This window comes from Marmota flaviventris, chromosome 3, assembly GCF_047511675.1.
Source record: "Marmota flaviventris isolate mMarFla1 chromosome 3, mMarFla1.hap1, whole genome shotgun sequence".
NCBI lineage: Eukaryota > Metazoa > Chordata > Mammalia > Rodentia > Sciuridae > Marmota > Marmota flaviventris.
Genome location: NC_092500.1, coordinates 103,322,678 through 103,341,487, shown reverse-complemented (window position 1 = coordinate 103,341,487; position 18,810 = coordinate 103,322,678). Strand labels below are relative to the sequence as shown.

Genomic DNA, 18,810 nt, shown 5'->3' with positions numbered 1-18,810 from the left:
TGCGATTAGCAAGCACCTTGAATTCATGAAAAGTTCAGCTCTAAGGATAAGGAATATAATTCAGAAATTTCAACGAGTATGCACAACTATGTTTGAAGAAGGAAATGCGTCATGTACTTCTAAAATCAAAATGTCTAAATACCATTTTAACATCATTGCTCAAATACACCCAACCCAGTGAAATCTTGTAGCTTATAGCAAAATTTTACTTGGTTGCCTACAAAATATGCTAAATTTCAATGGTAATCATACTTATTTGGTGAGATACGTTTTTCCCCTGTAAATGTTTCTGCAATTGACTACACATACTTTTATAGTGGGCAAAGTATATATCTATATAGATGATAGTCTATAGGTCCAAATAACACAAAACCAGATTTTGAATTTTCCTCTAATGAATTCATATCTGCACTGAGAGAGGCACAATGAAATGCTTGATATATTTCTAAAGATGTGGCTACTTCACATCCACTGCCCCATAGTCTCTGTTCATCACAGTGAGTGTTCTTTTGGGCACTGTAGAGGATGTGTCAATGGAGCGCAAAAGCGATATCTTATTACAGGAAATGTTTTAGCTAGATGTCATAAATTCTTAGTAACATGGTTCCTTTTTTTCTTAGTCCATTTTCTCTTGCTAATAACACAATACCACAGACTGAGTATGTTAGTTGACTTTCTGTTCCTATGAAAAATTACCTGATAAAATTCAACTTCAAGAAGAAAAAGTTCATTTTAGCTAAAGTTTCAGATGAGCTATGATGAGCGGGCTCCATTGCTTTGGGGCTTGTGGTGAGGCAGAACATCATAGAAAGGAGCACATGGTAGAACAAAACTGCCCAGCTCATAGCATCCAGGAAGCAAAAAGAGACAGAAGAACCCGGGACCTATGCCCTTCAAGGGCACATCTCTAGTAACTCCATTTTTTTCCATCAGACCCCACTGCCTAAAGGTGTTTCTACCACCTTTCAATAGCACCAACTGACTGGCAACCAAGACTTTAGTCCATGAGCATTTAAAAAATGTTGATGGAAATTTAAAATAACACTGGGAAAGTTATAAAGAAAATAAGTTTATTTTGGATCACAGTACTGGTCCAAGATTGAGAACCAGCATCCAGTGATGGCCCTCTGGCTGGCTGAATCTTGAGAGAGCAGAAGGAATGTGCAAGTTCTGGTCTCAATCTCTTTTCATAAGGTTACCAGGGTTCAACCATGGAGATTCCACCCTGATAAACATAAGTTCATCATAACTAATCCTAACCCCCTCCCAAAGCCTCAAAACTACCTATGAGAGTCAAATTGTTTCCATCCTCTCTTTACCTCAAGATGGAAATGTACATTATGAAATGCTGTACATACTTTAAGGCTTCACAAATTAAAATCAATAACACTGAAAACTGAAGTGGCAGAAGAAGACTTATGTCTTTCACAGAATGTGTACCTGAAAGATTTCCAGTGACGAACATATAATTACTATGTACGAACCAAATGATGGAAGAAGTTTTCTGTTTTTGATTACAATGCACCCACCTACTGACAGTGTTAGTGGTTACAGGGTTGATAATTTACTAAAACAGAATCCTGGAGTAAATATGAATACTATTCCTTTGTACAACTTGTAAGATGTGTTTCCTAAAACTATATGTTTTTTACAAAGTACTATAAATGCAATCCTGGAGTTGATTTTGAGGTTGGGTATTATGATGAAGTCAAAAGAGTAAATTTAATGTCAGTGGTTGAAAAAACTTAGAAAGGAGAAACTGAAGTTGATAGTTTGAAAGAGGAAATGAAAATATATATGGTTTTCACTAATGAGGCTCATTGTATTTGTTGAGCACTGGAAACCAAGATTTCAGAAGAGGGAAATAATACTGGGATTACTTCCTTCTATCTGGTTATTCTAGAAAAACAGTCTGGCAGTACTAGTATAACTATGACCTTATCACCTCCCCCTGTGGATCAAAGTTCCCAGTGAGAAATATTGGATCTTGTAATAGACTGCCATGAGTAATTTTACTTCTGCATTCCTAATCTAGCTATTGGTATATTATGTAGGATCTGGCTGAACAGCAGCAATTTGGGTACAAACTTTTGTTCCAGTGCCCAAAATATTATCTTTAAAAATCAATATAACTTTGACTTCTATTTTTATGAAAAGTGTTGGTGGAAATACACAGTAAACTAGTGGATCCATGTGGATATAGTTTCATGATGGCTTACAGTTTATCCTGGAGGTGGGATTATTTTCTATTAATTATGAAATATACCAAAACAACTAGATACCAAGAATTAAAACAATTGTAGTTTATATAGAAGAGAAATTACAGTGACTTTCTTCTACCTCTATCATGTTTTCTAATACAGATCCTAGTTTTCATTGGTTATAACTTCATTTAGGTATATGTGTTAAATAAATAATTTATCATTCCCTTAAAGAGAAATTATTACTTCATTTAATATAACTTTCTGTTTTAGGAAGCATTTCTAAAAGGGAATTTTAATCCATTTCCAAATATCTGTATTTTAACTGAGGGCAAAAATGCAAATAAATCTTCAATCCTTACAATGTAATGGTTGAAAAGTAAAATAAGGAAGCAATATAATTTTGCTTTTGAAACATGCCTACAAAATTATTGTATTCATATATTTGTAATGAACAGTTTTATAAAAGCCAAAATACAAAATGTGTGTTATGATTGGGCTTTTATTGTTTTTCCTACTTTGCAGACATAAGAACATTATAAACAAAAGTTATTAGAGTTTGGGAACACATAAATAATTTTAATTACTACAAGTTACATATAAAAATGTGTATTTGTTATATAATTTTGCTTCAACAGAAGTTTCTGAGAGACTATTTCTGCAAATTTTTTTATAAAAATTTATTAATGAAGCACTTTATCCTTGATTTCTTTATTAAATAATTATTTTTTAAAAATTCTAACAAAGTCATCTTTTTAAATACTGCTGTGAACATAAAACTACTGGAGATAATTTAGGGAAAAATCTAGGTGATTTTGAGTTTGGCAACAACTTTTAAACACAAAATCAAAGTTGGATTTTATTACAATAAAAAAGTTCTTCTCAGCAAATGATATTATTGTTAATGGAATGAAAAGACAAACCACATACTGGGAGAAAGTATGCATAAAAATATCTCTGGTAAATGACTACTATAAAAAACATAAAAGGAACTCTCAAAATTCAAAACTAAGAAAATGAACAACTTAATTTAAAAAATGGACAAAAGGTTTGTGCAAGACACTTCACTAAGAAAAGACATACAGATGGTAAACAGGCAAATGCAAAGATGATTAACATCCTATGTCTTTGGAAATCTCAAATTACTTTTCTGGATTTCTACATTTGTAGAGCAGCCTTGAAAATCCACAATACTGACAGCACCAAATGCTGGTGAGAATGTGGAGCAACCGGAACACAGTTGATGTCTGGTAGGGAATGCAACATGGGACTGTCACTTGGGAAGACAGGTTAGCAGTGTCTTGCCATGCCACCCAGTAACCACGCTGTCAGTTAAGTCAGAAGGGAAACTGTTTTTATTTTGTCTTGACTTTCAAAAGTGTTGTAAGCAGGGAAAATGAGGAAAGGCAAAGAGCAGAATCACCTGTCTTCTGGTGAAAGCAGCTTTGGAAGAGTATCTGTCTTAGAACTTTTAATTCTCCAAGGGTGTGAGGAGCTTGATTACTCTGATACAACCACTTTTACCTATCCATTCCCATTCGGGTACCACTGCTTTGGCCATTATTCAGTCTCACCTGGAGAACTTTTAGGGAATTCTCTCTCACTTCTATTCCTATGGATTTTTGAATCTCTTTCAATACATGTTACCTTTGCCTTCACAGAGTGATTATTGCTGTATGTGTGTACATATGTGCATGGTATTTCACTTGCTAATTGGTCTATGGGCGGATTGACAGAATTTTCATTTTATATTGTAGAATTTAGCAACATATTTAAAACATTGGTTATTAAACATAAGCACTATAAAAAGATATGTAAATGCCATGATGAATAATACTAGAGGCATGTTCATGAGCTGAGAGGGTATCAAGTAAGTATGAAGTGATGAGAAAATATCAGAATAGATTTGAAGCAGTGAGAACAGTTATGTGGTTGCTAGGTGGTTATTATAATATCTCAATAGTAAATGGCAAAAGACTTAAAGCATGACCTTGGATTGGAAAAAGAGAGAAATATTAGAAGCATTAGGACAGCTAGATTGGAAAGACCAGTGTTCTATTGGATGAGGGTCTGCTGGAGAGATGACTCGGGTCTCTATCTGGTCAACTTTGGGCAGTCACACAGGGTCTTACACTTCATTCTCTTCTATCAGGGTCTTATAATTCTCAATATTTTTGAACAAGAGAACTTACATTTTTATCCATTATTAAGCATCTCAAATTATATTACTGGTTCTTAGAGATACCATTAACTGAATATGGAATATAAGAATAAGCTAAGTTTTATTCTTGTTACAAGAACATAAGTGACAACTTTAGCTTACAACTGACACTAGACAGTGGGATGTCTGCTCAAGGCCTTCAGCCAGTAGCTGCAGATTTTGGCTTTGCCCCTATCTTAATGGAAGACATCTAGTAAAAGTTGAAGGAGTTGAGATATTTCATAAGAAACCTCTATAGAGCATCCAAGTCCATATGTCCAAAGGACAGAAAGACACATGAGTTTAGAAATCTGAAAAAAATCCAGCTGGAAGAACCACACTGTAGTCACCAGGCTAGAGAAGATGGTCCAAGTCATTGAATGAATGAATAAGCACACTCACGGAGAGGGCACAGAGTAAGCAGAGGGGCAATTCAAATCTTTACCATGAAGGTGACCAATAATCAAGTATAACCAGGAAAAAAGGAGAGAAGACCCAAAAAAGGCAAGCCATGGTGGATGGGATCATGACTTTAAATCAGATTATCAGCGTTTCAGTCCTGGTTTACCACTCATAGAACCATGACACTCAGCTTTATCTTAACTTTTCTGAGCTGCAGTGTCCTCAAGTAAATAATAGAAATAATAATAGTACCTAACTCACAGGGCTGTTGTGAGAATAAAATGAAATGCACTATGGAAAACACTTACCTTAGAACTCAGCCGAGAGAAAAATCAAGGATCATTGGCTGCTATTTACCACTATTATTATTTTACAGCCAATAAAATGAGGAGGAATACATGTAGTGAAAAATGTCAAGGAGAGAAGAGAGTTAAAAAAAAAAAGTAGGCAGCAATGTCAGATACCTGAACCGTTCATTAAGGAAAGGACTAGGAAGTCCCCAATTGAATTTAGGAACAAAGAAATAATTAATGAGCTGGAGAAGAATACTCAGTGTACCAGTACTATTTGGGACTTTACTTATCAATTTAGAAACCAAAACTAAGTATATCTGATGGTGTTATCAGTAAACAACTGAACTAAAAATTTTTAATTGGGAATATGTTTCTTTCATTTTCTAAATATTCCTTGGTCAATTTCCAAAAGGCTCAAATACCTAGTCTCAAAGAGATGAAGCCCTTTTTGTATACCCATACTTTTATGGGAAAGCTGATTATGGAATCCAGGACTCTGAAACTCCTGGCCCTACTGATAAGAGGGGAAGTTTCTGGGCACAGCCACATTTCCTCTTGGTAACTAAGAAAGACACCATGCTTTAAGTAGGATGTGTCTCTGTGTTCTTTACTGAAGAGTAAATTTGCGGGGCTGGGTCTAAAATGGTACAACTTGGACCAGAGTAAAGCTCTATCTAACATCAAGACCCTAATTCTAAAATATAAAGTCCATAATCTTGGAAATCATTCCTTCTACAAACATTTATTGAGTGGCAGACACTAGGCTTGCTGCTACAGGAAAACACAACATTGGGTTCGATATGGGTTCTGTTTTTTACAATTGAATAGGAAAGATGAGGTGAATACATTTGTAATAATCAAACTAGATAGAATTTGAAATAGGACATTAGCTGATTATAGAATTTTGCAGTGTGAGAATAATTCTAGAAAAGAGTTCTTGGAAGTATTAGCATTTGAGATATGTCTTAAATGATTAGTTCAGCTATGGACACAAAGTATCATGGAAACCAGAGATAGTATAAATGAAGAGATGCAGTAGGTAGCCAAGTGCTGGTTACTCAGGAGCAGCAATTTATTTTTTGAAGTTTTGAGCATAAGTCTTGGGTATGTCAGCTCAGTGAAATGTGAACTTTATCTCATCACCAGATAGGAGCTCTTGAAAATTTTTGTGGCTATAGCTGAAAGAGTCACAGACCAAAGGTACGTTGGTCTAGGGCTTGGGAGCAAGAAAGGTCAAGACTGAATGTGCATATTTGGGGACCTGGGAATAGATTCAAAGTTAATGTCAGATGGATATATTTAAGAACAGCTTTGTAAAGAAATATCTACATGTTAAGAGTGAAATAGAAAAAGGAGCAGGTGTGATGTGCATGCATGTAATTCCAGCAACTCAGGAGGCTGGGGCAGGAAGATGGCAAGTTTCAGGTAAGACTCAGCAACTTAGTGAGGCCCTAAGAAATTTAGCAAGACCTTCTCTCACGATAAAAACATAAAAAGGGCTGGGGATGTGGTCAGTGGTATAGTGCCTCTGGATTCAATCCCGAGTACAAAAAAACAAAAACAAAAACAACATCAACCAAAAAAAAAAAAAAGAAAGAAAAATAAAAAGAGTTATTGACTAGACAGAAAAGATAATATATTTTTCCCAATAGGAAAAACGACCCAAAATACACAATGTTAAGACATGATTTTTAGAATGAAGGGAAACAAATACGAAAAAAAATGAATTTGTTATTATATGTTAGGTGCTTTGGTTGTGATTTCTCATTTGTTCATCATGCAGTGTCTCTGGGATAAACATTACTATTTACTTCAGATGTAAAAACAAAAAATTTGGGATTTCAAGCTGCCTGTCAAAAGGTCACACTGATAAAAGTGATAAAACTGAGATTTCATTGTCAGATCATCTTCCCTGAGTGAGTTAACAGTGGGAAGATCCTATACTGAGAGACAGTAACTCAGGAATGCTGTCAACTCCCAGGATGACATTTGATAAATCATTTAATTCCCTTAAATCTTGGGTTGTTCGTATAATGAATGAGGGTGTTGTACCATATCATTTATTCTGCAATGGCTCTTTGAATTTTAATATTTTATGATTTTATAATTATGCAATAAATTCATGGGAGGGTGTAGAGGAAATGGATAGAAAATAACATGACTGGTATAAAAATAGAATTGAGTCATCTTTTCATCCGAGATTGAAGGGAAGATCATGAGGATGACATACAAAGATGGAAAATTTTTATTTAGGAACCATAAGAAATCAATCTTCAAGTTTGGTTGGATATTGAACTAAAGGCTAGTGAATAATTGAAAACGGATCTTAGTTGTCTCCTAATGAACCATTAATATGTTAGGCTGCTTTTGGTACACAAACTTCAGAATTTAAACCTGCCTTGGATCTGTTAGAGGAGCTATCACAACAATTCTTTCTCTTCTATATTTATTTTAGGGAAAGGGATGAAGGAGAGATATGTATAGATGAATTATCTTTCAAATAAATTACATTTAAAAAAATTCAGGGTCCATGAGTGAAGGGCAAGACTTCAGAATCTCCCCAGTGCAGGTGTAGGTCCTGGTAGTCATTATGGTGGGCTCCACATTAAAGACAATTGTCACTGTGATGGCACAGATGACAGTTAGCCTGGCAGCCTGATTAGTGAAAGGAGCAATGTTCTGGTATTACCTCACTCTGGTAATAATTACCAGCGCAATACTGGACAGCGCAATTCACATGTGCATGCTTCAGCTTACTAATCTGTAAAATAAAACTCAGTACCTATTTTTACATTAAAACCACTTATCTTGTGGCTGGGGTTATGGCTCAGTGGTAGAGCGCTCACCTCACACGTGCAAAGGCCTGGGTTCGATCCTCAGCACCACATATAAATAAACAAAATAATGCTATAAAAAACCCCCACTTATCTTAATGATAGGTTCTCAAAAGTTATTTGACAAAAGGAGAGGATTGAGTACAATCACTATGTGTCAATTAAAAATGAAAATATTTTTAAAAATATTAGGTAGTTGAATCAATAGATCTGTTCAGGTTAAATTCAAGTTCGTTGGTATCCATTGCTTTATTTGTTATACTCATTTGTTATCCAAGTATAATTTCTTAAAATAAGTTGAAACAAGCATGATATTAGATTACGCTGTTTTAAAACTCATCTGAGCTTCTACTCTGCTGTTGGAATCCTCCCCATTCTGCTCACCATCCACTGCTGACCACCGAAATAACACTGAATCTAACTTCTACTTTTAATAGTTACTGCTTTTGGAGAATAATTATGACCCAGTCATCGCCACAAACCAGATTCCTGTCAGCGTACATGTTTCATCAGGTGTAACCAAAAGTCTATTTTATTTCCCCTTTTCCAAGGTTGAACATATATGGTTCTGTTTTAGACCAATCTTCTCATATTGCATGTGTGAGAATGGGAAGAAGGGATTTTCTTCTTGCAGTGGGTTGTTTGCCTGTTGGTTTTAATCAGCAGTTTTTAATTGTTTACTTATCCTTGTCTGAAAGCAAGTTCAGGGCCGTCTGGAATTCAACCTGAGGGCAAGGTTCTCTTCTGTTGCTGAGACATCACACAACCAAAAATAGTTTTGAAGCTCCCTTAACCTCAGTCTGTGATATATATGGACCAATTGTTTCTTCAGTGGCAGCTTCACTGAAGATACTTCAAGTAAAATATGGAGCCTCAAACAGAAAATTTGAAGACAGCATGGCAGTTGTCTTTGGGAAGCTATTACATTTCTGAGGAGTATGGCTTTCTACTTCCAAATCCTCTGGTAAGCATGGAGTCTTGGATGAGGTTAGAGGAGGTGTCCTGAGATTCTGGTTTATTTGTGTTTTAAATTTATGTCATCATTAAGAGAGAAACAATATAATTTCTAAGTCACTAAACCTAAGAAAGATACTACAAATATCACAGAGTGTAATTACTGACTAGAGAAGTGACAGCTATAGCTGAGGATAGTTTAAATCAAATGCTTTGGTGCTGGTTTCTTTTAATAGATTGTCATCGATGCCAGGAAAATCATAAGAAAATCTGTAGTTAGCAAGAAGAACTCTGAATATCGGTAGAGGATGAATTACATGGACAAATATAGAGCCCTGGGAAGAGTACCATGGTGCTTCTGAGGTGCATTCCATTCCTAAGCAGCTCTGGGACACCACTGATAACCTATTATGTGAATTAGTTTATCTTACTTGCTAGTGGAAGGAAAAGAGAACAAGAGGAACATTAGGTGCTTTCAGAGCTGATTAAAGTGATTAGATGGTATCAGGGATTTCTGAGAAGGAAATTTGAAAACAAACAGTATTTTTTTCTTTCAGTGTGCTTAGCAATCCAAACCATAGTGTAATTCTGTCTTATCAGCCAGCTTTATCAATACTGGTTTTCTCCTTAAATATGACCAGAGACATAGACTACTAAAACAGTATTGGTCCCAGGAAACTATCTGGTACAAAACCCCTCTTTTTACCCCTCTGGCTAGTTGAAGTCCAGAGGGGGTGACATAGCCAAAGTCATATTTCTGGAAAAAGCAAAACTGATACTCAGGACACTTGATATCTTTGTTCTATTACACTATAGAAAAAGGGTAGGGTCATTCAGTTAACAAATACAGGGATGATTATGTTGCAATCACTGTAACAATTTATTGAACAAACAACTTGCCCCAGCCTAATTTGCCACTTTTTAAGATTAAGTAATTGTCTGGAATTCAAAGAGCTTTTATCAAATACCTATTCTGATGTTTGCTGATTTTTTTTTGCTTCTGAGTGTTACTGGAAGCATTTAAATGAAGATAAGAATTAAATGCTCTGTACAGCATCAAGTCACAGACCTACAAGTACTTGGCATTGGCAGTACAGGGTGTTTTAGATGGATAGGTTTGCAGTCTGGATTACTGTATTGTGTTCTCTGATGCTTCCACTAGGATCACCAACTTTCTTTGTGCTAAATGAATTCCTGTGATGCAGGACTCTCAGTTGTAAGCTACGAAAGCCCTGGAAAAATCTGAAGGAGTCAGTCACTATATCTTGTTCTTACTAATTCTTATGACTTGGGTGACTTACAAATATCACCTGACCCTCAGTTTTCACATGGATGGAGATCTGCTGTATGGATATAAATACACTGTGAAGATTTAGTGTGAGGACTAGAAACCAGTTCTCCTGATCCTTAGATCAGTGCTTGTAACAACTCCATTCCGTGTGAATAACTATAGTCAAGGATGCTCCCATCCTACCTAGTCTAAAAGGAAGGAAAGATAATTAGCCAACATGATCTTGTTGAGGTTAAATATAAAAAAAAAATGAGCTCAGGAAAAATATTACGAAGCTGGCAAACACTGGGTGGAACCACAATTGTAGAGTTCCTCTCTTTGTTGTTTCCTTTTTTAAAAAATAAATATTGGAGCCAGATGAGAAACAATAACAACATCAAGTTCTCATGACATTCTGAGTCAGATAGAATTGTGGTGTGGTTTGGTTGATGGATAACCCTTAGAAATTTCCATTCCTGAGCTCACGTAAAAAATTCCCTGGTCTTAACTGTCAGAGTCATACTTCCCAGATCTCTTAAAGTGTAATTCTTTGTTTCACTTTTAATTTTCTTTCATTCGTGCTGAGATTTCAAGCATCTCCTTTTCTGGGAAGAGATAGAGGAAGGAAATTTTCTTGAGAATCTACCCCAAGTTGCCCCACAGATCAGGAGACTCAGTCCCCAGCATCACCAGGGGCAGCACTGTTGCAACCCATCACAAACCAGGTCAGCAGTCAACACCTCTAGTCAAGAGCACAACTGTGCCTTGCTTTCCTCCCACTTAAGAGCAAGTGTTAGGAGGGGTGTTTCTCCATGTCAGCTGGCCTCAAAGGGGTTCATCTGGCATCTCTTCCAGGTGGACTTTGGGTTTGGTACTCTAAATGCTTATTTGAAAGTCTCTCTAAAGAACTTAATGTATAGGAAAATATTTGGCTTTGGGGGAGAAGGCTAACTTGGTTTCAAATATTCTAACCTGCTGTTTTCTATAAATTCTCAAACATTTCCAAGTTCCAAAGTTTCAGGTTGGACAACTCTGATAGCTATAAATCAACCACAGAAATCCTTTGCCAGATCATGTTTCCTGTGTGTGTGTGTGTGTGTGTGTGTGTGTGTGTGTGTGTTGGGGGGGACTATTTCCTTTAGACAAAGAACATTGGAAATTTAGCTTCCCAGGAATGGAGGGATCAAGAAAGATAACAGCTGGAGACTAGATTGGAGCAGAACTTGAATACTGCATTCTGGAATTTGTATTTAATATATCTGGTGAATAACATGTACAGATGGCATTTCAACAGTTTCCTCAAACAATGTTAAGGGTGGGGTAGTTAAAAAAAAACAATGGTTCCAGGGCTGTACTGCAAAATTACTTAGGGTGTTTTAAAAAAATCTCAGTGCCAGAGATTGATATAATTAAGAATCTATCACCTATTTGACCTTAATACTCAAATACCAGCTTAAGTGGAGGACAATGGGAGACCACCACAGTGGTCAAGGTGAAAGATAGAGGGCTACACCTATGAGGTCAACTTGGAAATAAAAGTGTCTTGGCTAGAAGAAACACTGCAAAGAGCTTGAAAGCAGTTTAAAAATCAGGGAAAAGAGACATTTTACATGAACAACTTGGGCAGAAGAAAAGGACTGGTATAAGTAGCCACAAGGATGTTGGGTACTTTGTTTTTAATTATGATTGATCTATCTTTCAGGAAAAAATGAATACATCCATGTTCTCTTGTAGAAACACAAAACACTTGATAGAAGCTGTGGACTCCAGCTAGTTAGAACAAAGTGTAGAAAATTATTTGCCACAATAGGCTCTAGCTTCCAGATAAGGAGTACATGGCAAGAGCTCAGACATTTCCCTAGAAAAAAAATGATATACCATTGGTAGTTTCTGGGGCATCTCTGATCAGGCTGAATGTGGATTGGAGACAATAATGGTACCATAGTAGACACAGAGACAAGAAGATCATATTTAATACTAGTTAATACGCAAGTTTTAAAATATGTTTGGGGCTGGGGGAGAATGTAATGGATGAAATATAGATTTTGTGCCAATATTAAGAGAAAAGTGGATAGAGACAAAGGGGAAACAGATAGGCATGAGGAAGTGGGAGCAGGGACAGACAATCCTCTACAAACTGAAATGTTGAATACTGAAGCAACTTAAAATGTTTTCACCTAGGTGGATAAAAAAACCTGAGACAACATGAGGAAGGGTGGATAGGCTGATGGATCCTAAGAATGAATGAAGAAATCAATCATGGGAAAATATGTGCCCAATACTTTCAGCCAACATGAGGCTCAGGGAGTGTTTTGGGTTCCTAGGTCAAACCGAACAAATTACCACAGCCTGGGTGACCTAAAGCAGCAGAAATTTCTTCTCTCAGAATGCTGGAGAACAGAAGTCTGAAGTGAAGGTGTAGACAGGCACGTACTTCCTCCAGAGACTCCAGGGGAGAATATTTCTTTTTTTCATTTTTTTTATTTCTTTCTTTCATACATGACAATAGTGGAATGCATTACATTCATAATCATCCATTCATAGCACAATTTTTTATAACTCTGTATATAAAGTATGTTCATGGAAAATTATGCCACTATACATGAGCTCTCTTATTAATTTTTTTTTTTTTTTTGCATTACAATTCTTAATTTTCAGGTTCTGAGGGCTTCAGATATTTCCTGGCTTCAGGTTGCAGAACTCCCAATCTTTGCCCCCATCTTATAGGTCCTTCTCTGTGTCTGTATCTTTCCTCTCTGGTGTCTTCTCTTATAAAGACATTTAGTCTTTGGATTTAAAACCCATCCTAATCCAGGACAATCTCACCTCCAAAGACTCTTTTCCAAATTAGTCTATAATTCATTTCCAATGAACCTGTATTTTTTGTAAGTGAGGTGTAGAGACAGGTACCATTCAACCCACTACAGGAAGTGGGAAGAAAAGATGAAAGGTGAGAGGGATACAGCAACCTGAGCAATGAATTTAAATACTATAATATTTAATGAATTTAAATATTATCTTGTTCATAGATTCCCCAAACTGAGTTTATAGGTATTAAAAGGGGAAAGAGAATGAAAATTGAGAATGAAAAATATAAAATTGTCTATGAAAAGCTGAGGGTGTATCTCTGAGTATTAGAATGTTGTCTAGCACCCATGAGGCCTTGATCCTTAGAATAATAATAATAATAATAATAATAATAATAATAATAATAAATTAAAGAAAAATAAATCAAATGGTGAGGAAACACAGGGATAAACAGTGTATAGTTGACTTGGTTAGTGTTGTTAATTCAAGGAATAAGTTTGAGTTCATACTTTCTTCATAAAATACATCAAATGCCTTCATATCTTTATCTGTACTCTGATATATTTTTATATATCAGTACAGATTCCAAGATCTCTGGACTATAGACCATTTGGTGAGCCATTTTAAATTACATTTTTTTATTTCCTCCATGCTTATTGTTCATTGAGGATTCCTACTTCTAGACAAAATTTTCAACTTTCATAATTTCTGAAATGGGGAACCCAACTGAAATTTTTGAAGGTATTGCAAAACTTACTCACGGTATTCTTTTTCTTATTTGCTGCCATATCCTTTTTGTAATACATAAAAAAATTGAAGAAAGTTCTTACTTTGTACTTGGCTCTGTGTAGGGAAGTAAACTTTGCCTACCTCTTGCTTTCATCTATTCTTCACAGTAATCTTCACCATTTAGAAATATTCCATTTGTTAATGGATTCAACTCTACCTCTGAGATCTGTCTCGTAGCTGACCAACTTTCCCCATTTCCACCCAAGTCCAATCTGCCATCCACATGTCCCCTAGACAATCTCCTCCCATCTTGTTTCTTTATTTCTACTCTTGCCCAGTATTGTGTGTATAACAGTCAAAGTGAGTTTTGAAAATGAAGATGAACCATGGCACTTTGCTATTTGAAAGTCTCCAATTGTCTTTAGAATAGAATCCTACAAGGACCCCCATGTTGCTTGCCTATTTCTTCCTGGGGATATCTTACCTTCTTTCCCTCCACTTTACTACATGCCATATCAGCATCTTTTCATTAAAACATTCCTGTTGAGATATGCCTGGTTTATTTTTACTCAAGTTTTTATTTTATTTTTAACCCTCCTCATGCTATTTTCTTAACAAAAGTTTTAGTTAACCCAACCAAGTGATAATCTAACAGTGTATTGCTTATGAAAAACACATTCTTAAAAATCTGTTTTCCTTGTGGGCACAGTGATGCACAGCTGTAATCCCAGTGGCTTGGGAGGTTGATGCAGGAAGATCTTGAGTTCAAGGCCAGCCTCAGCAAAAGTGAGGCTTTAAGCAACTCAGCGAGACCCTGTCTCTAAATAAAATACAAAATAGGGCTGGAGATGTGGCTCAGTGGTTAAGTGCCCCTGAGTTTAAGCCTGGGAGGAAAAAAAAAAAGTACTCCTTTTGAATATAAATGTGTTAAGAAAAATTTTCCAAAATAAAGCAAAAGGATTGTTAAACATTCTTTCACTCTCATCCTGAAGCATGATCTAACAGATCACTCTAGGATTACTAATCATCTGTGGGTTGTCCCACTGACCAGGGCCCAATATCTGAAGTTATCTGCTAATTGTAGATTTCTGAGTTGCAATTTCTGTTGAGTAGAAATTACAACTCTGATAATTATAATCACAATACCCTGTAGGTTATTAACAGATTATGTGTTTAATCCACAAATTTATTTCAACACTATTTTCTCACAACTCCATAAACCTCAGTTTTTCAATTACTGCTTGAACCCACTTTATCATCCTGCAGATATTAACACTAATGAGCTAACTATATTTTGAAACATGTTCTGTATTTGTGTGAGTCGCTTTTTAAACTTTTTGAAAAATACACTTTGGGAAAAGCCCTAGAAAAACAAATACAAAGCAGGAAATTTTTTATAAAGAAAGAAAAGTTGAAGATTTTATTATTCCTGCTCATCCCATTTCTGGGGTTTGTGATTTGGGGAATGAGGGAAGAAAAGCCTTTAAACCTTTTTCAAAAAAAATTTTTTTAAGTCAAATCGGTTTCTTTTTTCTTTTTTTAACATTTATTTTTTAGTTGTAGTTGCACACAATACCTTTATTTTATTTATTTATACTTGGTGCTGAGGATCAAACCCAGGGCCTCGCATGTGCTAGGTGAGCGCTCTATTGCTGAGCCACAAACCCAGTCCACCTTTTCAAATTTTCTTTCCTTTTGCACTAGTACTCCATACCCCCCACTATGCCCTTCTCCCTGTTTGCTTTGAAGAGGTGTTGGAGAGTACACTGAATTTTGAGTCCAAAGAGGTTTGGTCTGGCCACTAACCAGATGTGAAACCTGGAGACAATCATCTAATCTCTCTGAGTTTTAACCCCCTCAATTTCAAAATGAAATAATGAAAAACTATGTGATAAAGATATACAACATGAATGCATATGGATTAAAGACTTAACTCTCAACAATAAAACTAGAAATATTTTAAAAGAAATGAGGTTGGGATGAGATAAACTTTCTAAATATGATTTAAAATTTTCAAGGATGAATAAAATATTGGTTTATTTGACTAGTCTGTTAGGCATCATTATTTCAAGCACACACATAAAATCATAAAAGTACAATGACCAAAGCATTCTACCACTGAGCTATATCCCCAGTCCTGCTGTGAAATTTGTAAACCACGAATGATGGTTTACTGACATGAACTGACAAAGATGCATGAACTGACACCAAAAGGGATGTTGCTTAGTGAAACATTCATCTGTTGGTCTTGTATCTTAAGCTGTAGGAGCAACTGAAAACTTATAGCTGAACTTAAAATATAATGTTAGCAAATTGACAATGGTCCATGTAATATTCACAACATGTCATGTCTGGAAAATCACAGGAGAAACTTTCAAGTCATCACTGTTAGATGGAAAAATGGGAATTAGGAACTTTTATGTTTTACATCATAGGCTTCATGCTTTTTGAATGTCCTGTCATAGGCATTGATTACATTGTTTAATCATCATGCCTAAGATAAGTATATTTCTTGAAGGATTACTTTAATTAGTTTAGTAAATATTAAAATAAATATAGAAATTTAATGCAAATAATCCCAGGAAAAACATAAAAGCTGGGTGCAGTGGTGCATGCCTGTAAACCCAGTTGCTCTGGAGCAGAGATAGGAAGATCATGTGTTCAAAGGCAACCTCAGCAATTTACTCAGCAACTTTGAGGCACTAAGCAACTTAGTAAGACCCTGTCTCTAAATAAAAATATTTAAAAAGGGCTGGGGATGTATCTCAGTGGTTAAGTGCCCCTGGGCTCAATCCTTGGTACCAAAAAAAAAAAAAAAACCAACCAACCAACCAAACAACAACAACAAAACAAACAAACAAACAAAAAATAAAAACAAAACAAAACACCCAGCTACTCAGGATGGTAAGTTTGGGCAATTTACTGAAACCCTTTCTCAAAATAGTAAATAAAAAAGGCAGGGAATATAGCTCAGTGGTACAGTAGCTCTGGGTTCCCTCTACAGTAATGCAGAAAGCAAGTATAAAAGAATTCCAAAACATAACAAAACAAAAAGTCTAGTAATGTCTTTAGTGTTGCCCAAAGCTTAGATGAATTGTCACTCCCATTATGTATCATACACCATGAATGCAATTATCAATTGATATAATTTTTCTCTAAGAAACTCAAGGAATGGTTTTCAACCTTTAAAACCTTTAACCCAGAAAATCTGCTTTTAGAAATAATTTTAAAAATCTGAAATACATATAGAAGGAGGATTATTCCAGATATGTTAATAACAGTGAAAAATTATAAAAACAATTAGTAGTATGTAACAGTAGATTATTGGAATACTATGCAAGTTTAGCTTTTTGCAGTACTAGCATCCCTCACACACTAGTCAAGTATTGTACCCCCGAGTCACATCCAGAGCCCTGCTATACTTTTAAAACATGTCATAGAGATGTATGAACTAACTCCAAAAGCGATATTGTTTAGTGAAAAATCCATCTGCTGGTCCTGTTTCTTATCCTGTGGGAGCAAGTGAAAATGTAAAACTTAACTTTAAAAAATAGCCTGGCAACAGAAATTAACACAATTTAATACTCTTCAGTTTCTTGAGAAAAAACTAAAAGGCAGAATACATTTTAGATGAATTATCAAATAGCCTTCAAATACTTTCTCACTTTTGGATTATGTGCAAGGTTTGTTCTCCAGCTCACTGATTTTCCACTTTAAGGTGTGTTGGAATCTACTGGAAAGATTTTTAAACATGTGCTGCTGGGTTCTCCTCCAGAATGTCTGATTCACAAGGTCCAGGGCAGGGCCCAAGAATTTGTATGTCTAAAGAGTTCCCAAATGATGCTGATACTGCTAGACTGGGGACCACACTTGAAGAGCCTTTATTGTTCCATATAGAAGTCCAAACACTAGACTTTGGAAAGAGAAAAAATGAAATAAAGGAAGAAGGGAACTTTCCTCTAGGAATCTAATGGAAGAGAAAAACTAGATATTAGAGAGTAAAATATAGCCAAGATTCTCAGTCTACCAAATGAAGCATTTAAAAATATCTTTGCGAGTCAGGAAGCCAAAAATCCAGGAGGATTTAACTTTTAGAATGTGACTCATTATCCAGTAGAATGAACTGGGCATAACTTTCCTGTGTTCATAAATGAATACATGACCAATGTTACCCCACATCATGTACAGCCCCCAAAATGGGAAGTTATACTCCATGTATGTATGATATGTCAAAATACATTCCATTATCATCTATAATGAAAAACAACCAATTAAAAAAGAATGTGACTTATTACCTATATATCAAAGAAGGAAAGACAAAGATGATGATTTAATTACAGCTTCTTTTTTAAAAGCTTATTTTAAAAATATTTTTCAGTTGTAGATGGACACAATGCGTTTATTTATTTATCTTTATGTGGTGCTGAGGATTGAACCCAGGGCCTCACACATGCTAGATGAGTGCTCTACCACTGAGCCACAACCCCGGGCCTAGTTACAACTTCTCTATGGATGTGTATGTATGGTACTGGCACTTGAACCCTGGGGCGTTTTACCACTGGGCTACATCCTTAGCCTTTCATGTATTTATTTTTATTTTTTTTAATTTGGCTGGGACTACAGGTGTGCATCATTTCACCCAACTACAGCTTCTTCTCTAAGACTCACTTTAAAGGGGCATTCTGAATACCGTAACTATGCATTCTTGATTTTCTGTCACAGAGTTTATGTCAGCTCTGCAATTCCATCATTTCTGTCACTGTATTCAACTTTTATTCATACAACATGGGCATCAGATAGACATTAATGGAATGAAAAATAGGTTGCCAGTTCACATTTAGTTTACCATTAATTTCTCAGTCTGAAGTTCTGGGGATCACACTCAGAGCCTCACACATGCTAGGTAAGTACTCTGCAGCTGAGCTGCATCCCCAATCTCTGCCTTTATTCTTGCAGCATTGTTACTCTGCCACTAGTCTGTAAACCCCGAACTTTTGTCAGTTTAATAATTAGCTTCCTTCAATTCTGAACCTACAGCTGAATTTTTGCTGGAGAAAATGACACCATCCACTTTTTTCTCCCTATGGTAAGAGCAGAGGGAACATAAGAGCCTCTATTT

General features: G+C 35.8%; 1 protein-coding gene across 1 annotated transcript in view; it reads left to right on the top strand.

Annotated features, from left to right (window-relative positions):
* Positions 1-8,795: 8,795 nt before the first annotated feature.
* The window catches only part of Ido2 (indoleamine 2,3-dioxygenase 2), a 65,504-nt gene continuing 55,489 nt past the window's right edge, over positions 8,796-18,810 (top strand). The window contains exon 1 of the mRNA XM_027939226.2: positions 8,796-8,894. Within this exon, the coding sequence (XP_027795027.1) occupies positions 8,796-8,894 (99 nt within the window). The remainder of the gene's footprint in view (positions 8,895-18,810) is intronic.